The sequence below is a fragment of the Terrapene carolina genome, unplaced genomic scaffold (assembly GCF_002925995.2).
Source record: "Terrapene carolina triunguis isolate 2854851 unplaced genomic scaffold, T_m_triunguis-2.0 Scaffold210, whole genome shotgun sequence".
NCBI lineage: Eukaryota > Metazoa > Chordata > Testudines > Emydidae > Terrapene > Terrapene triunguis.
In genome coordinates, this window is record NW_020664561.1 from 26,711,826 (window position 1) to 26,728,076 (window position 16,251).

A 16,251-nucleotide genomic window follows, 5' to 3' on the forward strand; every position below is an offset into this window, starting at 1 on the left:
TCTAGCTCCCACCCCGCCATAAAGGTCTCCCCCTTGCTCTCACACAGATTGTGGAGCACACAGCAAGCTGCAATAACGATGGGGATATTGGTTTCACTGAGATCACAGCGAGTCAGTAAGCTTCTCCATCTCCCTTTGAGACGGCCAAAAGCACACTCCACTACCATTCTGCACTTGCTCAGCCGGTAGTTGAACAGTTCTTTTTCTGTGTCCAGGGCGCCAGTATAGGGCTTCATGAGCCAGGGCATTAGCGGGTAGGCTGGGTCCCCGAGGATGACTGTAGGCATCTCCACATCCCCAAGAGTTATTTTGTGGTCTGGGAAGTAAATACCTTCCTGTAGCCGTCTAAACAGACCAGAGTTCCTGAACACGCGAGCGTCATGAACCTTGCCCGGCCATCCGACGTAGATGTTTGTAAACCGTCCCCGATGGTCCACCAGTGCTTGCAGCACCATTGAAAAGTAGCCCTTTCTATTGATGTACTGGCTGGCCTGGTGGCCCGGTCCCAGGATAGGGATGTGAGTCCCATCTATAGCCCCACCGCAGTTTGGGAATCCCATCGCAGCGAAGCCATCTATGATGGCCTGCGCGTTTCCCAGGGTCACTACCTTTGACAGCAGTACCTTGACGATTGCCTTGGCTACTTGCAGGACAACAACCCCCACGGTAGATTTGCCCACGCCAAAGTGGTTCGCGACTGACCGGTAGCTGTCCGGCGTTGCAAGCTTCCAGAGGGCTATGGCCACTCGCTTCTGGACAGTCAGGGCTGCTCGCATCCGGGTGTCATTGCGCTTCAGGGCAGGGGACAGCAACTCACAAAGTTCCAGGAAAGTCCCCTTCCGCATGCGAAAGTTTCGCAGCCACTGGGATTCATCCCAGACCTGCAGCACTATGCTGTCCCACCAGTCCGTGCTTGTTTCCCGGGCCCAGAATCGCCGTTCCACAACATCCACATGACCCATTGCCACCGTGATGTCCTCGGCGCTGGGTCTCATGGTTTCTGACAGGTCTGTGCTACTCTCAGACTTCAGATCCTCACCCCGCTGCCGTAGCCTCCTCGCCTGATTTCTCTGTATCTGCCTCTGGGAAAGGTGGATGAGAAGCTGCGAGGTGTTGAGAATGGCCACAACTGCAGCGATGGTCGCAGCGGGTTCCATGCTCACAGTGCTGTGGCGTCCGCGCTGTCACTGACCAGAAAAGTGCGCGAACTGATTTCCCGCCGGCACTTTCAGAGAGGGAGGGCGGGAGTGACGGACGGATGACGACAGTTATCCAAAAGCACCCTCGACACATTTTTTTTATCCAGAAGACATTGGCGGCTCGACCCACAATTCCAATGGGCAGCGGGGACTGCGGGAACTGTGGGATAGCTGCCCACAGTGCACCGCTTCCAATGTCGACGCTTGCCCCGTTAGTGTGGACTCACAAAGTCGAATTACTGTCCTTAGTGTGGACACACACGTTCGACTTTGCAATATCAATTCCACATATTCGATTTAAGTGAAATCGAACTACCCTCGTAGTGTAGACATACCCTTAGGTGCCACAAGTACTCCTGTTCTTTTTGCGGATACAGACTAACACGGCTGCTACTCTGAAACCTTTGTTTAACCAGTATTTGCATTTGGTATGAGCCAAACATACAGCACAAGAACAGAAGATGTATGTGGGAAATAGTCATGTAAAAACATCATGTATGAAAAATGAATGAGATTAAAATGACTTTGAATATAAAAATAATGCTAGGAATTCATACTTCCTTTCAGTCTTATTCCATTTCCTTTAGCATCCATTTTCAATTCTTTCAGAGTTAGGAAGAAACACAACCTTGTCCTACAAACCATAGCTGAAATTTAACTGGCTACATCAGTTCATAGCCTTAATTCAACATAACTCTATATCAAGCAATGATACCTAACGTGCAAGCAGATAAGTCAGGAGCCTATGTTGCCCTGATGATACTTGAGAGATTTAAGTTCAAGATTACATTCATTCTTTAAATGTGAAAGAAACAAACGATTCTTTTAGCTTCTGGCTACTGTTTTACTGCAAATACAGGTACAATGTAACAAGACTCAGACAAATGGAAAAAATATTTCTTTAACAACAAATAACTGTACATGATTTATTTTGGTTCTTAAATTTTTGAGACACCGTTGCAGAGTTCAGGTAATATCACAGTTGATTCATAAATAGAGAAACTTGATGTCCCAGACAACGGTCTATGAGATTATATATTTTTCTTATTTTTATGAGCTATATTTACAGTGATTATTCAGGATTTAATATGGTTCTAATCTAGTGGTCAGTATGTGTTGGTCAAATGAACTTAATGCATTTTGTTTAATGTGTTTAGCTCAATTTCTTTCCTAACATAAGCATAGTGCAGCGAGAGCTTGATTTCTTTTTGTGTTTGTTTTAGAGCAGGGCTTTGGACCGGAGCCCGGAGCAGTGGAGCTGCAGGTTTTTGCCTGGAGCTGGAGCACAGCTCCAAAGCCTTGATTGGAAATATTAAGATTTTGATTTGTTGCATTATGTTTGTACTTAAAACTGCTTTTCCCTAGAGAGACCTTTATGAAATGGCATTCTTTTGGAGAGTATCTGCATTAGAGATGCATTTTCATCTAACATAATGAAAGAAAGCTTCTTAAAAAGTTCAAGGTGCTGGAATGCAGAGGTGTTTTAACTGTCAAACAATTTAAGAGATGTAGAAGTAGCTTTATTCTTCTAGTATTTCAAAGGGGAGAACATTTGGGTTTAAATCCACAAACAATTACCTTATATGGTAAAGTCTATTGAATTCAACAGACTACTCATGAGATTAGCGGTTTGGAAGAAAACAAGAACTTGCCTTTAGTTTAGAAAATCTACTTTCCATACCAAATGACTGAAATCCGCTGATATATTCCTCATGTACCTTAAAGGAGGATAGGCCTGACTAGTGAAAAGAATTGAAATACATTGTAACAGTGTACAAGAGACTTATGCCCTTGAGGTCTTTGCAAGTCTTTTGAAGACATCTCCTCAAGAGTTTGTGTTCTTTCTCTTAGAACCATAGTCACATTAGAGAATGAACTGTATTCTGAGAGAATTTTAAAAGGCAACTCTATAGTGAAAACAGGTCTACACGGTACAGATGGGGGAAAAATCCTTTTTACAATTAAGAGGAATCAGACTGTGATTTTTTTTTTTAAAGTTCCTGCATAGAAGCATTTAAGTTGCAAAAACAAATTAGATTCAATATAAAATTTTGGGCCGAATTCATTCATGCTGTAATAATATTGAAGTAACAGACTACAAAGTACTTTTTTCTTGAGCTTGCATTAAGCAGGAATTCTGAAAAGTTTTTACCTGATAATTCACTTTCTCAGAATTATGCTGCAGATGCTCTCCTGATGAGTGGTGGGAGCCAATATAAACAGTCTGGGTCTTTGTAAGAGATTCTAGAATGTACTATTCTCATGGAAGACATTTTAAAAGGGTTAAAGTTAATACAGTAAAATAACTGAAAGCTTTGGTTTAGGTCAGTGGTTCCCAAACTTTAACAACCTATCAACCCCTTTCACTAAAATGTCGTGTCTCGCAAACCCCCTCCTAAAAAATGAATATTTCCAGGGATTGTCTCCTTTACCTGAGTATAAATTATAAAAGCAGTGATCTTGGAAATATAAAAATTGTTTTTATGACATGCTGCTTACACATTACACCTCTACCCCGATATAACGCGACCCGATATAACGTGGTAAAGCAGTGCTCCGGGTGGGCGGGGCTGCGCACTCCAGTGGATCAAAGCAAGTTCGATATAACACGGTTTCACCTATAACGTGGTAAGATTTTTTTTTTTTTGGCTCCCGAGGACAGCGTTATATCGAGGTAGAGGTGTATTTATTATTAACTATTATTTATCATTACAGTATTTTTATTACATTATGAAAATGGCAACACTCTTCCAAGATCTCACTTTCTTAGCTTGTATCACATTGAATAAGCCTGTTATAAGACAAGGCTCTTATGTTTCATCAAGGAGTATCAGATATGAAACAGCTTGAAGGTATTTAAGAAGCCAACTCAGAGTTCCTCCTACACAAGCATTCAGGTCTTGAGCAGTCCAGGCAAACAACGCACGTTACAACAAAGCTTAAACTTGTTCTTCATAATAATTTTAAAAACAATACTAGCTGCCTATTTAATTTTAAAAACAGCAAAAAATATCCACCTCTCTTTCCATTTCTTATAAGGAGTCTTGAAGTTTAAATCTCCTCAGTGTGAGAGAGATGCTTGCTTTGATCTGCTTAGCTCTTGGAAGTCCAGGGGCTCCGGGCTGCTGGCCCCCTGTGGCCCCGGGTCCCTAGGGACAGCTCTGTCTGCCATTAGGGAATTTTTTCCCGAGAACCCCCTGTAACATTTCGCAAACCCTGAGGGGTTCTCAAACCCCAGTTTGAGAGCCATTGGTTTAGATGAAGAAACCACACAAGACTGACACAATGTATAAGAGTGACTAAAACGTAGCCTTAGTTATAGGATATTGTCACTTTTTAAACTTTTTACAGTTGAGCTCACAACTAGGGTAAATTTGTAGGGCTAATTATTATAACAGTGAACATTCTCCATAAACATGTTCCATCAATCTCCTTGCTGATAAGAAACCTACAATGAAGAGAGGTCTCCACAGTCAAGATTATAGGAATAGGTTAAGCCTTAAAATGGGGACATTTTATGCTTGATTTCTAGTAATGTGAACTACCTTCTTTTTAAATGATACCCTCAAGAAAATAGCTGAAGACTTTACTTATTGACTACTCCCATCCTCCTTCTTCTGAACAGTTGTGTACTTATTAATTTAAAACATTCCCAGATCTAAAACGGCTGATTTATAATATTAAACTGTATAACTTAAAGGTGTAGTATCATCCAGTTAGATGCCTGGAAACTCTTTGGAAAACAAGCTTGACATTTTAAAGAAAGCTTACTCTCTTCACAGCAATGCAGGTCATTTTTTCCAATTAATAAATCTTTCCCACACTAGATAGATTCAGTGTGGGAAAGATTATCTACCGCTTTCCCTTTAAATTACATTTATATTCCAAAATGTTAGCTTGTTTTTATTTTACTTCTTTAAAAAAGTTGTTAGTGGGTATTCCTCCAAAATTTTGATGAAGCGGGAAGGAAACTATTGAGTAACCTCTGTGTGTGAACCTGTAACTGAAATGTTCATTATGGTATTATCTTAGGTTCTGGAGGTACTCTCTAATAAGAGAATGTGTGGGTTAAAAATGGAAAGCGTGATTAAACTATTAAAAATCTTGGTTAACTAAAATCTTCATGTCTTATGAGAGAGACACATCTTTCAGGCCTGGATCCCGTGTACACAATATATGTGTGCTTATCTTTCGCTGCTGTGAGTAATCCTATTGAAATAATAGGACTACTTGCAGTGTGTGAAGTTAAGCATGTGCATAAATGTGTGCAGGATCATTCCCTCAGTCCATTACAAATTATAGAAGAGAACAGAATGACCCACAGCACTATCATCAAAGTATTGGACCCAAGTAAATGAAGTGAAATAAGCCAGTTAATTTCATTTTGGGGCAGTAGAACAGAAAGGAAAACACAAAAAACAAAATATCGTATGTTGAGCTTGCGTATTTGTTTTGACTGGTCTCCTGGTAGCCCAGGACCGATGAAATCTCTAAACCCAAGTTCAAGATTGGAATTCTCCCTGTGGTTTGTGCTTTCCAAAAATGAAACCTGTGTCCTACTGACAATATGTCAATCCAGCCCAATGTAATGGACAGGTCCTGCATATTTCAGTGTTGGTTTCAAGAACAACTGTATTTTTGGGCAGCAGAGCATAACCACACATCTTTTTTTGAAACTACTCATTAACTTCAAAGCTTGACCTTGAGATACTTTTGGAGGCAAGGTGTGGGGAAGCAAAAGTATTAATTTACTAAAATTAGCATCAGATTCCTACTACATCTAGTAGGACTTCAGTTTTACAGACAAACTCCAGTCCTACTTGGCGCCCCATGTAAACATGGCCCGCTATGCCTGTGTGGAGCCCCATTGTCTTCAAGGCTCTACACAGACCATAAATCCACCTGCACACAGCTCCATTGCAAGACCATGGTCTTAGGAAAACAATGAAAGAAATAGTTATATCTAGCTTATAGTCTATGACACAGTTCTTAATCGGTGGCAAACTGCAAAACTCTTGAAATCCATTGATCTGTTATCAAGACTAGTTCTGATTTCTGTTTTCTTATAATACATACATTGCACCAGAAAAAAGATTTATACATTTCTGTCAGTGAGAAGTAGAATCCTGTTCAGTGGGGGTTTCCTCAAAAACCATCCTTGGATTTAGTGGCACACTTTTCATCCTGTTCTAACAGTTAATTCCTTCTTTCTATAGTTTCCCAGTGTTCTTGTAATTTTGTATGTGTCTGTGATTATACTTGTTCTGATGGTATTTCAGTAAACAAATTTATCTGGTTTCTACTTTATTTGGAGCATTTATTTTAGTTGCTTTGTACCTTCAAAAAGTGTCCACTTGAATTGAAGCCAGTTATCTATGGAAATGGGATTAAATTTTGCCATATATGCTATCCAGAATGGGAGCTTATTCTGAGCTTCTATGGCCTGCATGCAGTCTGGACTTTATGTGTGCACACCTGTAGTGGCTTGCTTTGAAAATTGGTTTTCTTTCAATTGATTGTGTACTATTCATATTAATGAAAACACATTATAATCTAGAACAATCTTATATTGGTACTAAAAAAGAAAAGAAAATTATGCTGGCTAAATTAAATTATAGAGATATACCTATCTCATAGAACTGGAAGGGACCCTGTAGAGTCATTGAGTCCAGCCCCCTGCCTTCACTAGCAGGACCAAGTACTGATTTTTGCCCCAGCTCCCTAAGTGGCCCCCTCAAGGATTGAACTCACAACCCTGGGTTTAGCAGGCCAATGTTCAAACCATTGAGCAATCCCTTCCCCCTGGCTAAAGAAATCACTGGTTCCATGGGCAAATCTCAGATAAATCTAATAAAAGCTATAAAGCATGAGGACATTGCTGCATATGGGGAAAGGAACATGTGTGGTGTCTTTGAGAAATGGCCTTAAGATGAAAGGTTCTGCAGGATGTCATGTCCTAATTTTTGTGTTTAAGGAAGGAGGATTATTTTGTGATTGTGTCAATCAGAGTAACTGTAAAAGTTTACAGTTCATTTGGTATCTCGTAATGGTGATAAGTTCCTTGACAGCTTAAATATATTTATTAAGATGATGCATTTTAGGGCAGAGAATAATCATTAGAAATGATAAAAAGAGTAGCACAACAACTAGAAATGAATATGGCATCCTATATTACAGGGATCGGCAGCCTTTGGCCCGCGGCCTGCCAGAGTAAGCCCCCTGGCAGGCCGGGCCAGTTTGTTTATCTGCCGCATCCACAGGTTCGGCTGATCGCAGCTCCCACTGGCCGCGGTTCGCCGCTCCAGGCCAATGGGGGCTGCGGGAAGTGGCGGCCAGCACATCCCTCAGCCCGCGCTGCTTCCCGCAGCCCCCATTGGCCTGGAGCAGCGAACAGTGCTGCTAACACATCAAACTAATCACAGCACAGTGGTAAGGACCCTTTTTATATTGTTTCATTTTTGAAACTATTATGACTCAAAATACACTAAACAAATGTATACAGTTAAACTGAAGCTTCAGTCAAATAGGATTCATTGTGCTATATATAAAATGTTCAGACATCAGTATTGTACAAAATCATTTATATAAATGTAGGTCTGAGACTTACTATCTTTTAAGGAAGGCATAAAGAACTTTACCCCCTTTTTTTGTTTTGTTTTGTTTTGTTTTTTGTTTGCAAGGTAGTAGTTAGATTAAAATTGGGAAAGCCAACAGATAATTGTTTAATTGTGAAGAGATAACTTTTGTTTGCCAGTGGACTTAAAATGTTCTTAAAGGGCATCGATTAGTTTTGCAGACAAATCATTATGATCTGCATTTTAAGCCTAAAATGTTAAACTCCTAGCCAAACTTTAGCTAATGGTAACTTTTTGTTCTGTTTATTAAATTAGAAACAGTTTCTCTTCCCTCTTGATATATAGAATCTGCAAATCAGAAGCAACATCTCATCCAACATTACCTTTATCATGGTGGGGGACTGAGGGAGGCATTTAAGAAGTACACATTTTGTTTAAAATCTAGAAAAACATCGGGCTTCTATACCCCTTATCTCCTCCTGTAACCAATTGATAAAAGAATGGTAGTTCTTTAAAAGCTAATTAAGGAAGCACTTTGACTATATAATAGAATAAATTTGACTTGGTGTTATAAATGAAAAGATAATCCCATGATATTCTGTTGTTCCCACTCCCTCCCATCCCCCATGTGGATTAAGAATATAAGTATGGCCATATTGGGTCAGAACAGTGGTCCATCCAGACCAGTATCCTATCTTCCGACTGTGGGCAATGCCAGGTGGTTCAGACTCCCAGTCATGTATTTCTTATCACATCACATAAGCTGGAAAAAGCCTGCAGTTTTCTTTGCTGTTTCTTCTTGGCCCTTGGCTTCTTGGCTCTTGTTTCTCCCTTCCCGGCTCTTGTTTCTCCCTTCCCTGTCACAAGTGAATGGGTACTTAAACTCCAGTCCAAAGACTGGACATATGGTCCCTTGTCCCACAAATGATACCAGTCTAGCGTGCTTTGGGGTGACTGAGATTGCACTTCTCTGAGTAGACCAAGGGTTGGCAACGTTTGGCATGTGGCTCGCCAGGGTAAGCACCCTAGCGGGCCGGGCCAGTTTATTTACCTGCTGACGTGGCAGGTTCGGCCGATCGCGGGCCCCCACTCTCCACGGTTCGCCGTCCCGGGCCAATGGGGGTGGCGGGAAGCGGTGCTGGCGAGGGATGTGCTGGCCGCGGCTTCCCGCTGCCCCCATTGGCCCGGGACAGTGAACCGCGGCCAGTGGGGGCCGCGATGGGCCGAACCTGCCGCGTCAGCAGGTAAATAAACTGGCCCGGCCCGCTAGGGTGCTTACCCTGGCGAGCCGCGTGCCAAACGTTGCCGACCCCTGGAGTAGACGATCACCAAATGCCATTGTAATGCTTTCCTTTTTACATATGGGAATGGAAATCCTGAGGCAAGGTCTAAGTCCTATCTGATATTAATGCCAATATTACTTGATTTGATGTAATGACATTTTGAATTCTTTTATAGCTGTTCAGGTATACTTGTAAATGGGATATTATTATTTGATTCAAACATCTTATGTCTTTCATGAATGATGCATCTGTAATAACTGGCATATGGTACTTGGAAAAGTTGTCATGGCTTTTCCTGTAAAGCTTGTAATAGACAGCATTGTGCCAATTTTGGGTGAAAATCTCAGCATAATTTGACAAACTCTTGTGTAGCTTTTTGTTGGCTCTGCAGCCATTCATTTGAATGAGAAATGCACTCTGTTAAAAGGAAGTCAGTTACACACAGTTCCAGAGACAGCGTTTACATATTTTAGCAAATGGGTGTGGCTTTCTTTTTTTCTCCAGAAGTGTTATGTACATTAGAACGTATTATTGTTCTATTTCCATAAAATTCTGGAGTGAGACAGACAGCTTGTTGTGTTGAATCACAGCTGTCTGACATCATTTTGACTTTGTGGCATGAGCTATGATATATGACATTAAAAGGAGGAAGGTTTGACCATAAACTTGGAAAAGCCAAGACATTTTGAATTAATGCTGCTTTAAAACCACATCTTGGCCATGTTGTGCTTTGCAATGTAAAACCTCTGGGTTTTCTCCCCAAGCTAATATCTGTGGCCTAATTTTGTTTAACAATATTACATTTATAAGTAACTTTTGCTAACTGTTTTGTTCAGTTCTTATTCTGTAATGGGGTCCCCCATAGATTTGTGTTAAAATAATATAGAAATAGTTATATAAAAAGGGATACTTCCTAGCTGCTAACAACTTTAAATAATTAAAGTGTGTGTATAGATTAGGTACCTTTCCTAGTACTGTGAAGTGTTGTTTATCTGATTATATCTTTTGGTTCTTATAGAAAATGTTCCAGAAGAATTGCAAGAACCATTTTACACAGACCAGTATGACCAGGAACACATTAAACCACCTGTTGTTAACTTGCTGCTATCTGCTGAACTCTACTGTCGTGCTGGAAGTCTTATTCTCAAGAGTGATGCTGCAAAACCACTTTTGGGTCATGATGCTGTTATCCAGGCCTTGGCACAGAAAGGTCTTTATGTCACTGATCAAGAGAAGTTGGTAACCGAAAGAGATCTGCACAAGAAACCCATTCAGATGGTGAGTGTGGCTTTTGTATTTTTTTTTTCTTGGTGTTCCTAATAGCAGTATAATTAAAACTTTATTCTGTCACTGGGTTTGTTTACATGTGATTGAGAGAAAGGGGTTGCTGTTGGTTGGTTGGTCATGCAGCATATTAAAAATACAGTAATGAGATGTAGCATGGCTGCCTGTTCACTACAAAAGATAATTTAGAAGCAACTCTATTAAAGAAATAATCACAATGTGATTTCAATACATAAAGTCGAGCTGCTGGAGACATCTTATTTTATTTGTATTCCACTAGTGACCATACTCCAATCAGTGTGCTAGAAGTTATATAAATGAGTAAACACAGCCCATGCCTTGTAGGATTTGTGGATTCCCTAAATAAAATCCTGGCCCCTGTGAAGTCCATTGCAAAACTCCCCTTAACTTCATTGGGACTAGGCTTTCACCCCGGCCCCTAGATCTAGTGAAAATAATCTACAGGTTATTTCTGTTTCTCTCCCTCTACTTAAAGAGCAAATTGGCTACGAGGAACCATCTCTTTTGTTTTTCATAATTCCTATTTCTAGATACATAGTGGGGGGGAAAATGACTTGATAAAAGTCATCAGCCCAATAGCTGAACCTACAGCTTCAATTTTCCCTGGATCTCTTTCACTTGGAATCTACTTTCTGAAATCTGCTCACCACTACATTTGGTAGTCTTCATGGTCCGAGCACAATATACAATACAAATATCTCTATACAATAAATTCATTAGAAACCTGAATTGCTAAGATTTTTTTTTTTTTTCATTCTAAAGTGTGAGATTATTAGCAAGCAGTTAACATGACTTAATCTGCATCATGTTTATATTGCCAGGAAATATTTAGGTCTATTACTTAGTTGTTTTAAAAAATTCACAGAACTAAATTCCTTAAAGCGGCTTCAGGTTTTTGGTTTTTTTTTTTTTTTTTTAAAATGGATAACTCACTTCATTCTTGTAGAGTACTCTGTTTTGAAGACACCAGTGTTCCAAAGGTTGTAGTAAGATAAGGATTTAGCCAATTGAGTTGTTTTCTTCACTTCATGTTCTATATTACTGTGAAAGCAACCTAGAGCAGTGGCTCTCAAACTTTTTTTTACTGGTGACCCCTTTCATCTAGCAAGCCTCTGAGTGCGATTTCCCCCCCCTTATAAATTAAAAACTTTTTTTGTGTATATTTAACACCATTATAAATGCTAGAGGCAAAGCAGGACTTGAGGTGGAGGTTGACAGCTTGTGACTCCCCCCATGTAATAACCTCGTGACCCCCCAGTTTGAGAACCCCTGACCTAGAGACTTTATTGTAGAAGCCTGCTTTCTCAGTGACCTGGATCACAACAAGCACGCAACACCTGTGCTCAAAATTCTGCACTTCTGGGAGGCAGGGACACGGGCTGGGGCTGCTCAGGCCCCACGCCCAGGGCAGGTGGAGGGACCTAGGCTCCCCCTCAGCTGCCAGCGCAGCTCTCCGGCTCCAGCGGGGGGGGTGGGGCTTGGAGCCACAATCCAGCCACGGGAACAGCTGGGCAGACAGCTGTGGGGAGCTGTGTGGTGGAGCAGCCCCCAGCCCATGTCCTTGTCCCCCAGGCTCCCTGCCCAGGGCAGGTGGAGGGTCCATGTTGTGGTTCCTCACAGCTGCACACCTGGCTCTTACTGTCAGAGCCCTGCGCGGATACAAAATTTGTATCCGCCTCCGCCCTGCTATCCGCAAAAATGGTCCACTGATATAAAGCAGCTATCCGCAGATTTGCAGGGCTCTATGGCTTGGGTTTATTATATTTGGAGATTCATCATCATATTTTGTATTGTTTCTAAAATTATGTAAAAGTGTGGCAGATGCATTTGTAAAAATCAGTACATAAATAAAATAGCCATAGATACAGACAAGATACCTGAAACCTTTCTCTTCACCACCTTCTCTCAGAAATCGAAAAGGTAATTTTTATATTGGCTAGTTACCTATCTAATGGAGACCTGAAAACAAATAACTCAACTGTCCTTTTTGCAAACATGAATTAAAGGAATCATCCCCAACCTTTTAATAGTATGGGAGAAAATAGTTCTGACATTCTCTTTCTGCTCAGGTAACTTCCTCCATAGTAAGGAGTGAGTTATGTGGTGTAAGACAACTGGTAAGCATACTGTTTTGAACAATTCACTGATAGTAGCAAGGGAAGATCATGTCATAGAATTCTGGAGCTCCCACATAGTCCAGAGATGGTTATTTCAGACACATCCAGTATTCTGGACAAAAGGAGAGTGAAAAACACCCCCATATAGTAAACTAACTAATAAAGAACAAACTTTGCCATGCAACTGACATGGTTCAAGACATTTGTAATGTCCAAAGCTTGAAAGAGCCTCTGAGAACCACTCCAGTAGCCAAAGATGGCTCTCTTAACAGTCTCGAGGGAGCTTACACACATATCTGTGTTTAAACTAATTGTCAGTGGCCTTTGTTCATTCTACATGAATGGTGCTTCCTATCCTCTCCCTCCCATTCAATGTAATTTCAACACCATAAATGTTCAGTTTACAGACATAGTGATTGGAGCCTGGAGGACAGAAAATCTATCTGGTCATCTACCTGGATTCTTCAAATCGTAGAAAAAAAATCCCATCAGTACTTAGAGGCTTTAATGGTTTTGTTTTGAAGTCCCAAACAGGTATAAGGCCTTCATGTCCATGAGAAGTAGGGATGGGCTTGTGTCTAGGAAATGTATAAAGTGGTACATGTTCAGCTGTGTGTGCTTAGAGCAGTAGATTAATTCAACTGTGTGAGGCTTAAGAGAGCATGGGAATCTTTTTTCCCCTTGTTACCTATAACTTCCCTCCTTAACATCCTCACCTCTCACCATAAACTTGGACTTTAATTCAGAACGCCTATCTCTTAACAGTTTTCTGTGATGCAACTCCACCAGGATAGAGGGGCTCTAGTGCAAAAAATGTTTGAAATCGTCATGTGGTGGTTGCTCTTCTGTATCTGAGTCAGAACATATGTTAGAATAGGCTAGACCTGGTTCAGTTTTCAACTGTAGAAAGAATTAATTGGGGAACAGCTGCAGAAAGGGAAGAAGTTAAAACACAACTGAGCCTTCTGTTGTATGTAGTGGAGGGTTTTTTTTTGTTGTTTTTTTTTTTAATTTACATGACTGTCTTCCACCAGTTGAACTAAAAGCAAGAAGCAGAACCACTGGTTGAACCAAATCGCATAAAATGTTTGACATTTTGTTTTTAATGCCTTCTGCAAAAAAGTCGTATGAAGCATGACTTTCCTCTAGTTTTGATCCCTTTAATGTAGGGGTCTCAAACACGTGGCTGGCCCGCGGAGTTATTTCCTGCAGCCCGCCATAGGCACCGACTCCACCGACAGCCAAGCTCTCCTCTTCCCACCAGCGCGCTGCGTCCCCGCTCCTCCGCCTACCTCCCAGCACTTCCCGCTGCCAAACAGCTGTTTGGTGATGCTTAGGACTTTCCAGGAGGGAGGTGGGAGGAGCGGGGATGCCACACGCTCAGGGGAGGAGGCGGGGCAGGGGCAGGGATTTGGGGAAGGGGTTGGAATGGGGGTGGGGCTGCATGTTTGAGACCCCTGTGATAGACTGTTAGGGGCACCGGGCACCATCGCCCAGGGGTCTCTCTGTTAGGAGTGCTGGGCACCCAGAGGGTCCCTCCCCCCCATTGCCAGGGGTCTCTCTGTTGGGACACTGGACAGTGTCTGTGACGAAGTGGAAATTTTCTGTAACATTTTTATAATTCCTAGGTGAGCCTCAGTTTCCCTCTTGACTTTGCGCTGTGACCGGGGGGTGGAAAGGGTTACTCTGTGCGGGAGAGAGTCAGCGCCTATGGTGGGCTGCAGGAAATAACTCCACGGGCCGCGTGTTTGAGACCCCTGGTGTAGATCGTCATAAGTGTTAGTGACTACATAAGGAATAGTTACAGGTGTTTATATTTTATTAAAACACCTCTTTGCATTACAGTTTTAAAAAAGTTAATTCATTGACTTTTAATAGCATACTATATTACTCTTCATTTTATTTCATTTTTGACTATACTTTTGTATCATTGTATGAAAAGGTTTCAGTGATGCGGCCCTCGGGCCAATGTACTAATCCTCATGTGGCCCTCATGGTGATTTGAGTTCGAGATCCCTGCTTTAATGATTGGTTTATTTACATGTATAGTATTTGCCTTTATTTTTTCCCTAGGAAAAACAAAGTATTCTTCGGGTCTATATTAATACAGTACTTGTAAAGGGATTTTTTTTTATTCCACAGAGAGATCATGTCAGGTGTATATTTTGTTTTGTTTGAGGAACTGTGTAATATTAAACTTCAGTGAATTTTTTTTCTTCTGGTTTCAGAAAGCGTGTCACAACATTTCATAATTATTGTAGACAATTGGAACTTTGTTATACAATTTTTTTCTAGATGTTATGTTTTTGCTGTACAATAGCTACATATTTTCTCGTACTGTAGTAGGCTACAACTTTAGTGAGCTGCATTTGCCTCACCAATGTTGCCATTGTTCTAAGAAAGGGCTTCTCAGTTGTTCACCTTTAATCTGATATAAACCCCAGGACCAGCACTATGGCCTGGCTTATTATAAAAGCAAACTCCTTGATGATCTTAAGTATTTGTATGAGCCCCAATGGGATGGACTCTATGAGAGCAGGAAAAGTAAATTCCAACCCTAATTCACACTTACAGGTAGAATTTTAACAAGGGCTTCCAGGGACACCCACAGTAATTCTTCATATTACCATGCCTCTCCACAGCAAATCCTAGAGGTTTCTCTTCGATGAAAAAAAGGTTGTTACTCTAACTCTGTTCTCACCAAACAATAAAGGATAAAATGTAGAATCCAGAATTGGGGAAGAGAATCAACTTTTTTTTAAAAACTAATATTTTTTCTCATAATAGAAACTTTATGCTCTTTAGCATTATAATTTTTTTAAAGACTTTCAAGGTGGTCACAGTTAAGATGCAGAATTGCCTGTCTTAAATGGGCAAATTCCATTTGTAATAAATTATCCTGGCACTGGCAGGCTTAAAGATGGACAACAGTGCATTTTTCCCCCCTGCATAATACAGTTGTTACAACAGGACAAATTATTTTTATATTTGGTTATTTAAGAGTTCAGGTTTACTAGGTAAAATAGTAAAACAGATTTATTTAAAAATTCCCATATATATTCGTTCATAAGCCGAATATTTTTGGTAAAAAAGTGACACGTCAAAGAGCGGGGTCGGCTTATAAAGGGGTCTACACCAAAATTTGATGATTTTAAAATATATGGAATCCTTGAATATCTAATACATTGTCGTTTTGTTTACCTGGAGCGTCTTCAGGCATGGAGCCCCACAGCTCCCTGTGACCACAGGGAGCTGAGGGGCTCCATGCTTGCAGACGCTCCAGGTAAACAAAATGTCCCACCCACCAGCGGCTTACCCTGATGGCCGGGAGCCAAAGTTTGCCAACCCCTGAAATATAGGGTCAGCTTATGAAAGGGTCATAGAGTTTTTGCTATTTTTACCTAACCATCTTGGGGGGGGTGGGAGGGGGGAGTCAGGGTCGGCTTATAAACGAACAGGCTAATGAATGAGTATATACGGTAATCATTTAAGACACAATGTACATAGATCAGTATGTGAACTGATCTTAATTTTCAAAGTCCCATATTGGTTGTACTTTCAAAAAAGAAAAAAAATGTTTAAAAACTTTCACATGCAAAATTGCCATTTAAAATATTTTAGGTTTTGGCCTTTAAAAGTCAGATAATAATAGAATACTGAAATTGGCAGGAAAGGTGGACTTAGTTCTTGTATACTCCCACTATTTTGAGTCATTTTATGTGAAAATATATCCACTCTAACAGTGGGCCAGAGCCATATTTGGAGGAATAGA

At 40.9% G+C, this 16,251-nt stretch overlaps 1 protein-coding gene across 3 annotated transcripts in view; it reads left to right on the forward strand.

Annotated features, from left to right (window-relative positions):
* The window catches only part of LOC112115849 (calmodulin-regulated spectrin-associated protein 2), a 181,725-nt gene that overhangs the window by 5,527 nt on the left and 159,947 nt on the right, over positions 1 to 16,251 (forward strand). For all 3 annotated transcript variants that reach the window (XM_029912358.1, XM_026655509.1, XM_029912357.1), the window contains exon 2: positions 10,076 to 10,335. In XM_029912358.1, coding sequence (XP_029768218.1) covers positions 10,076 to 10,335 — 260 coding nt within the window. The remainder of the gene's footprint in view (positions 1 to 10,075; positions 10,336 to 16,251) is intronic.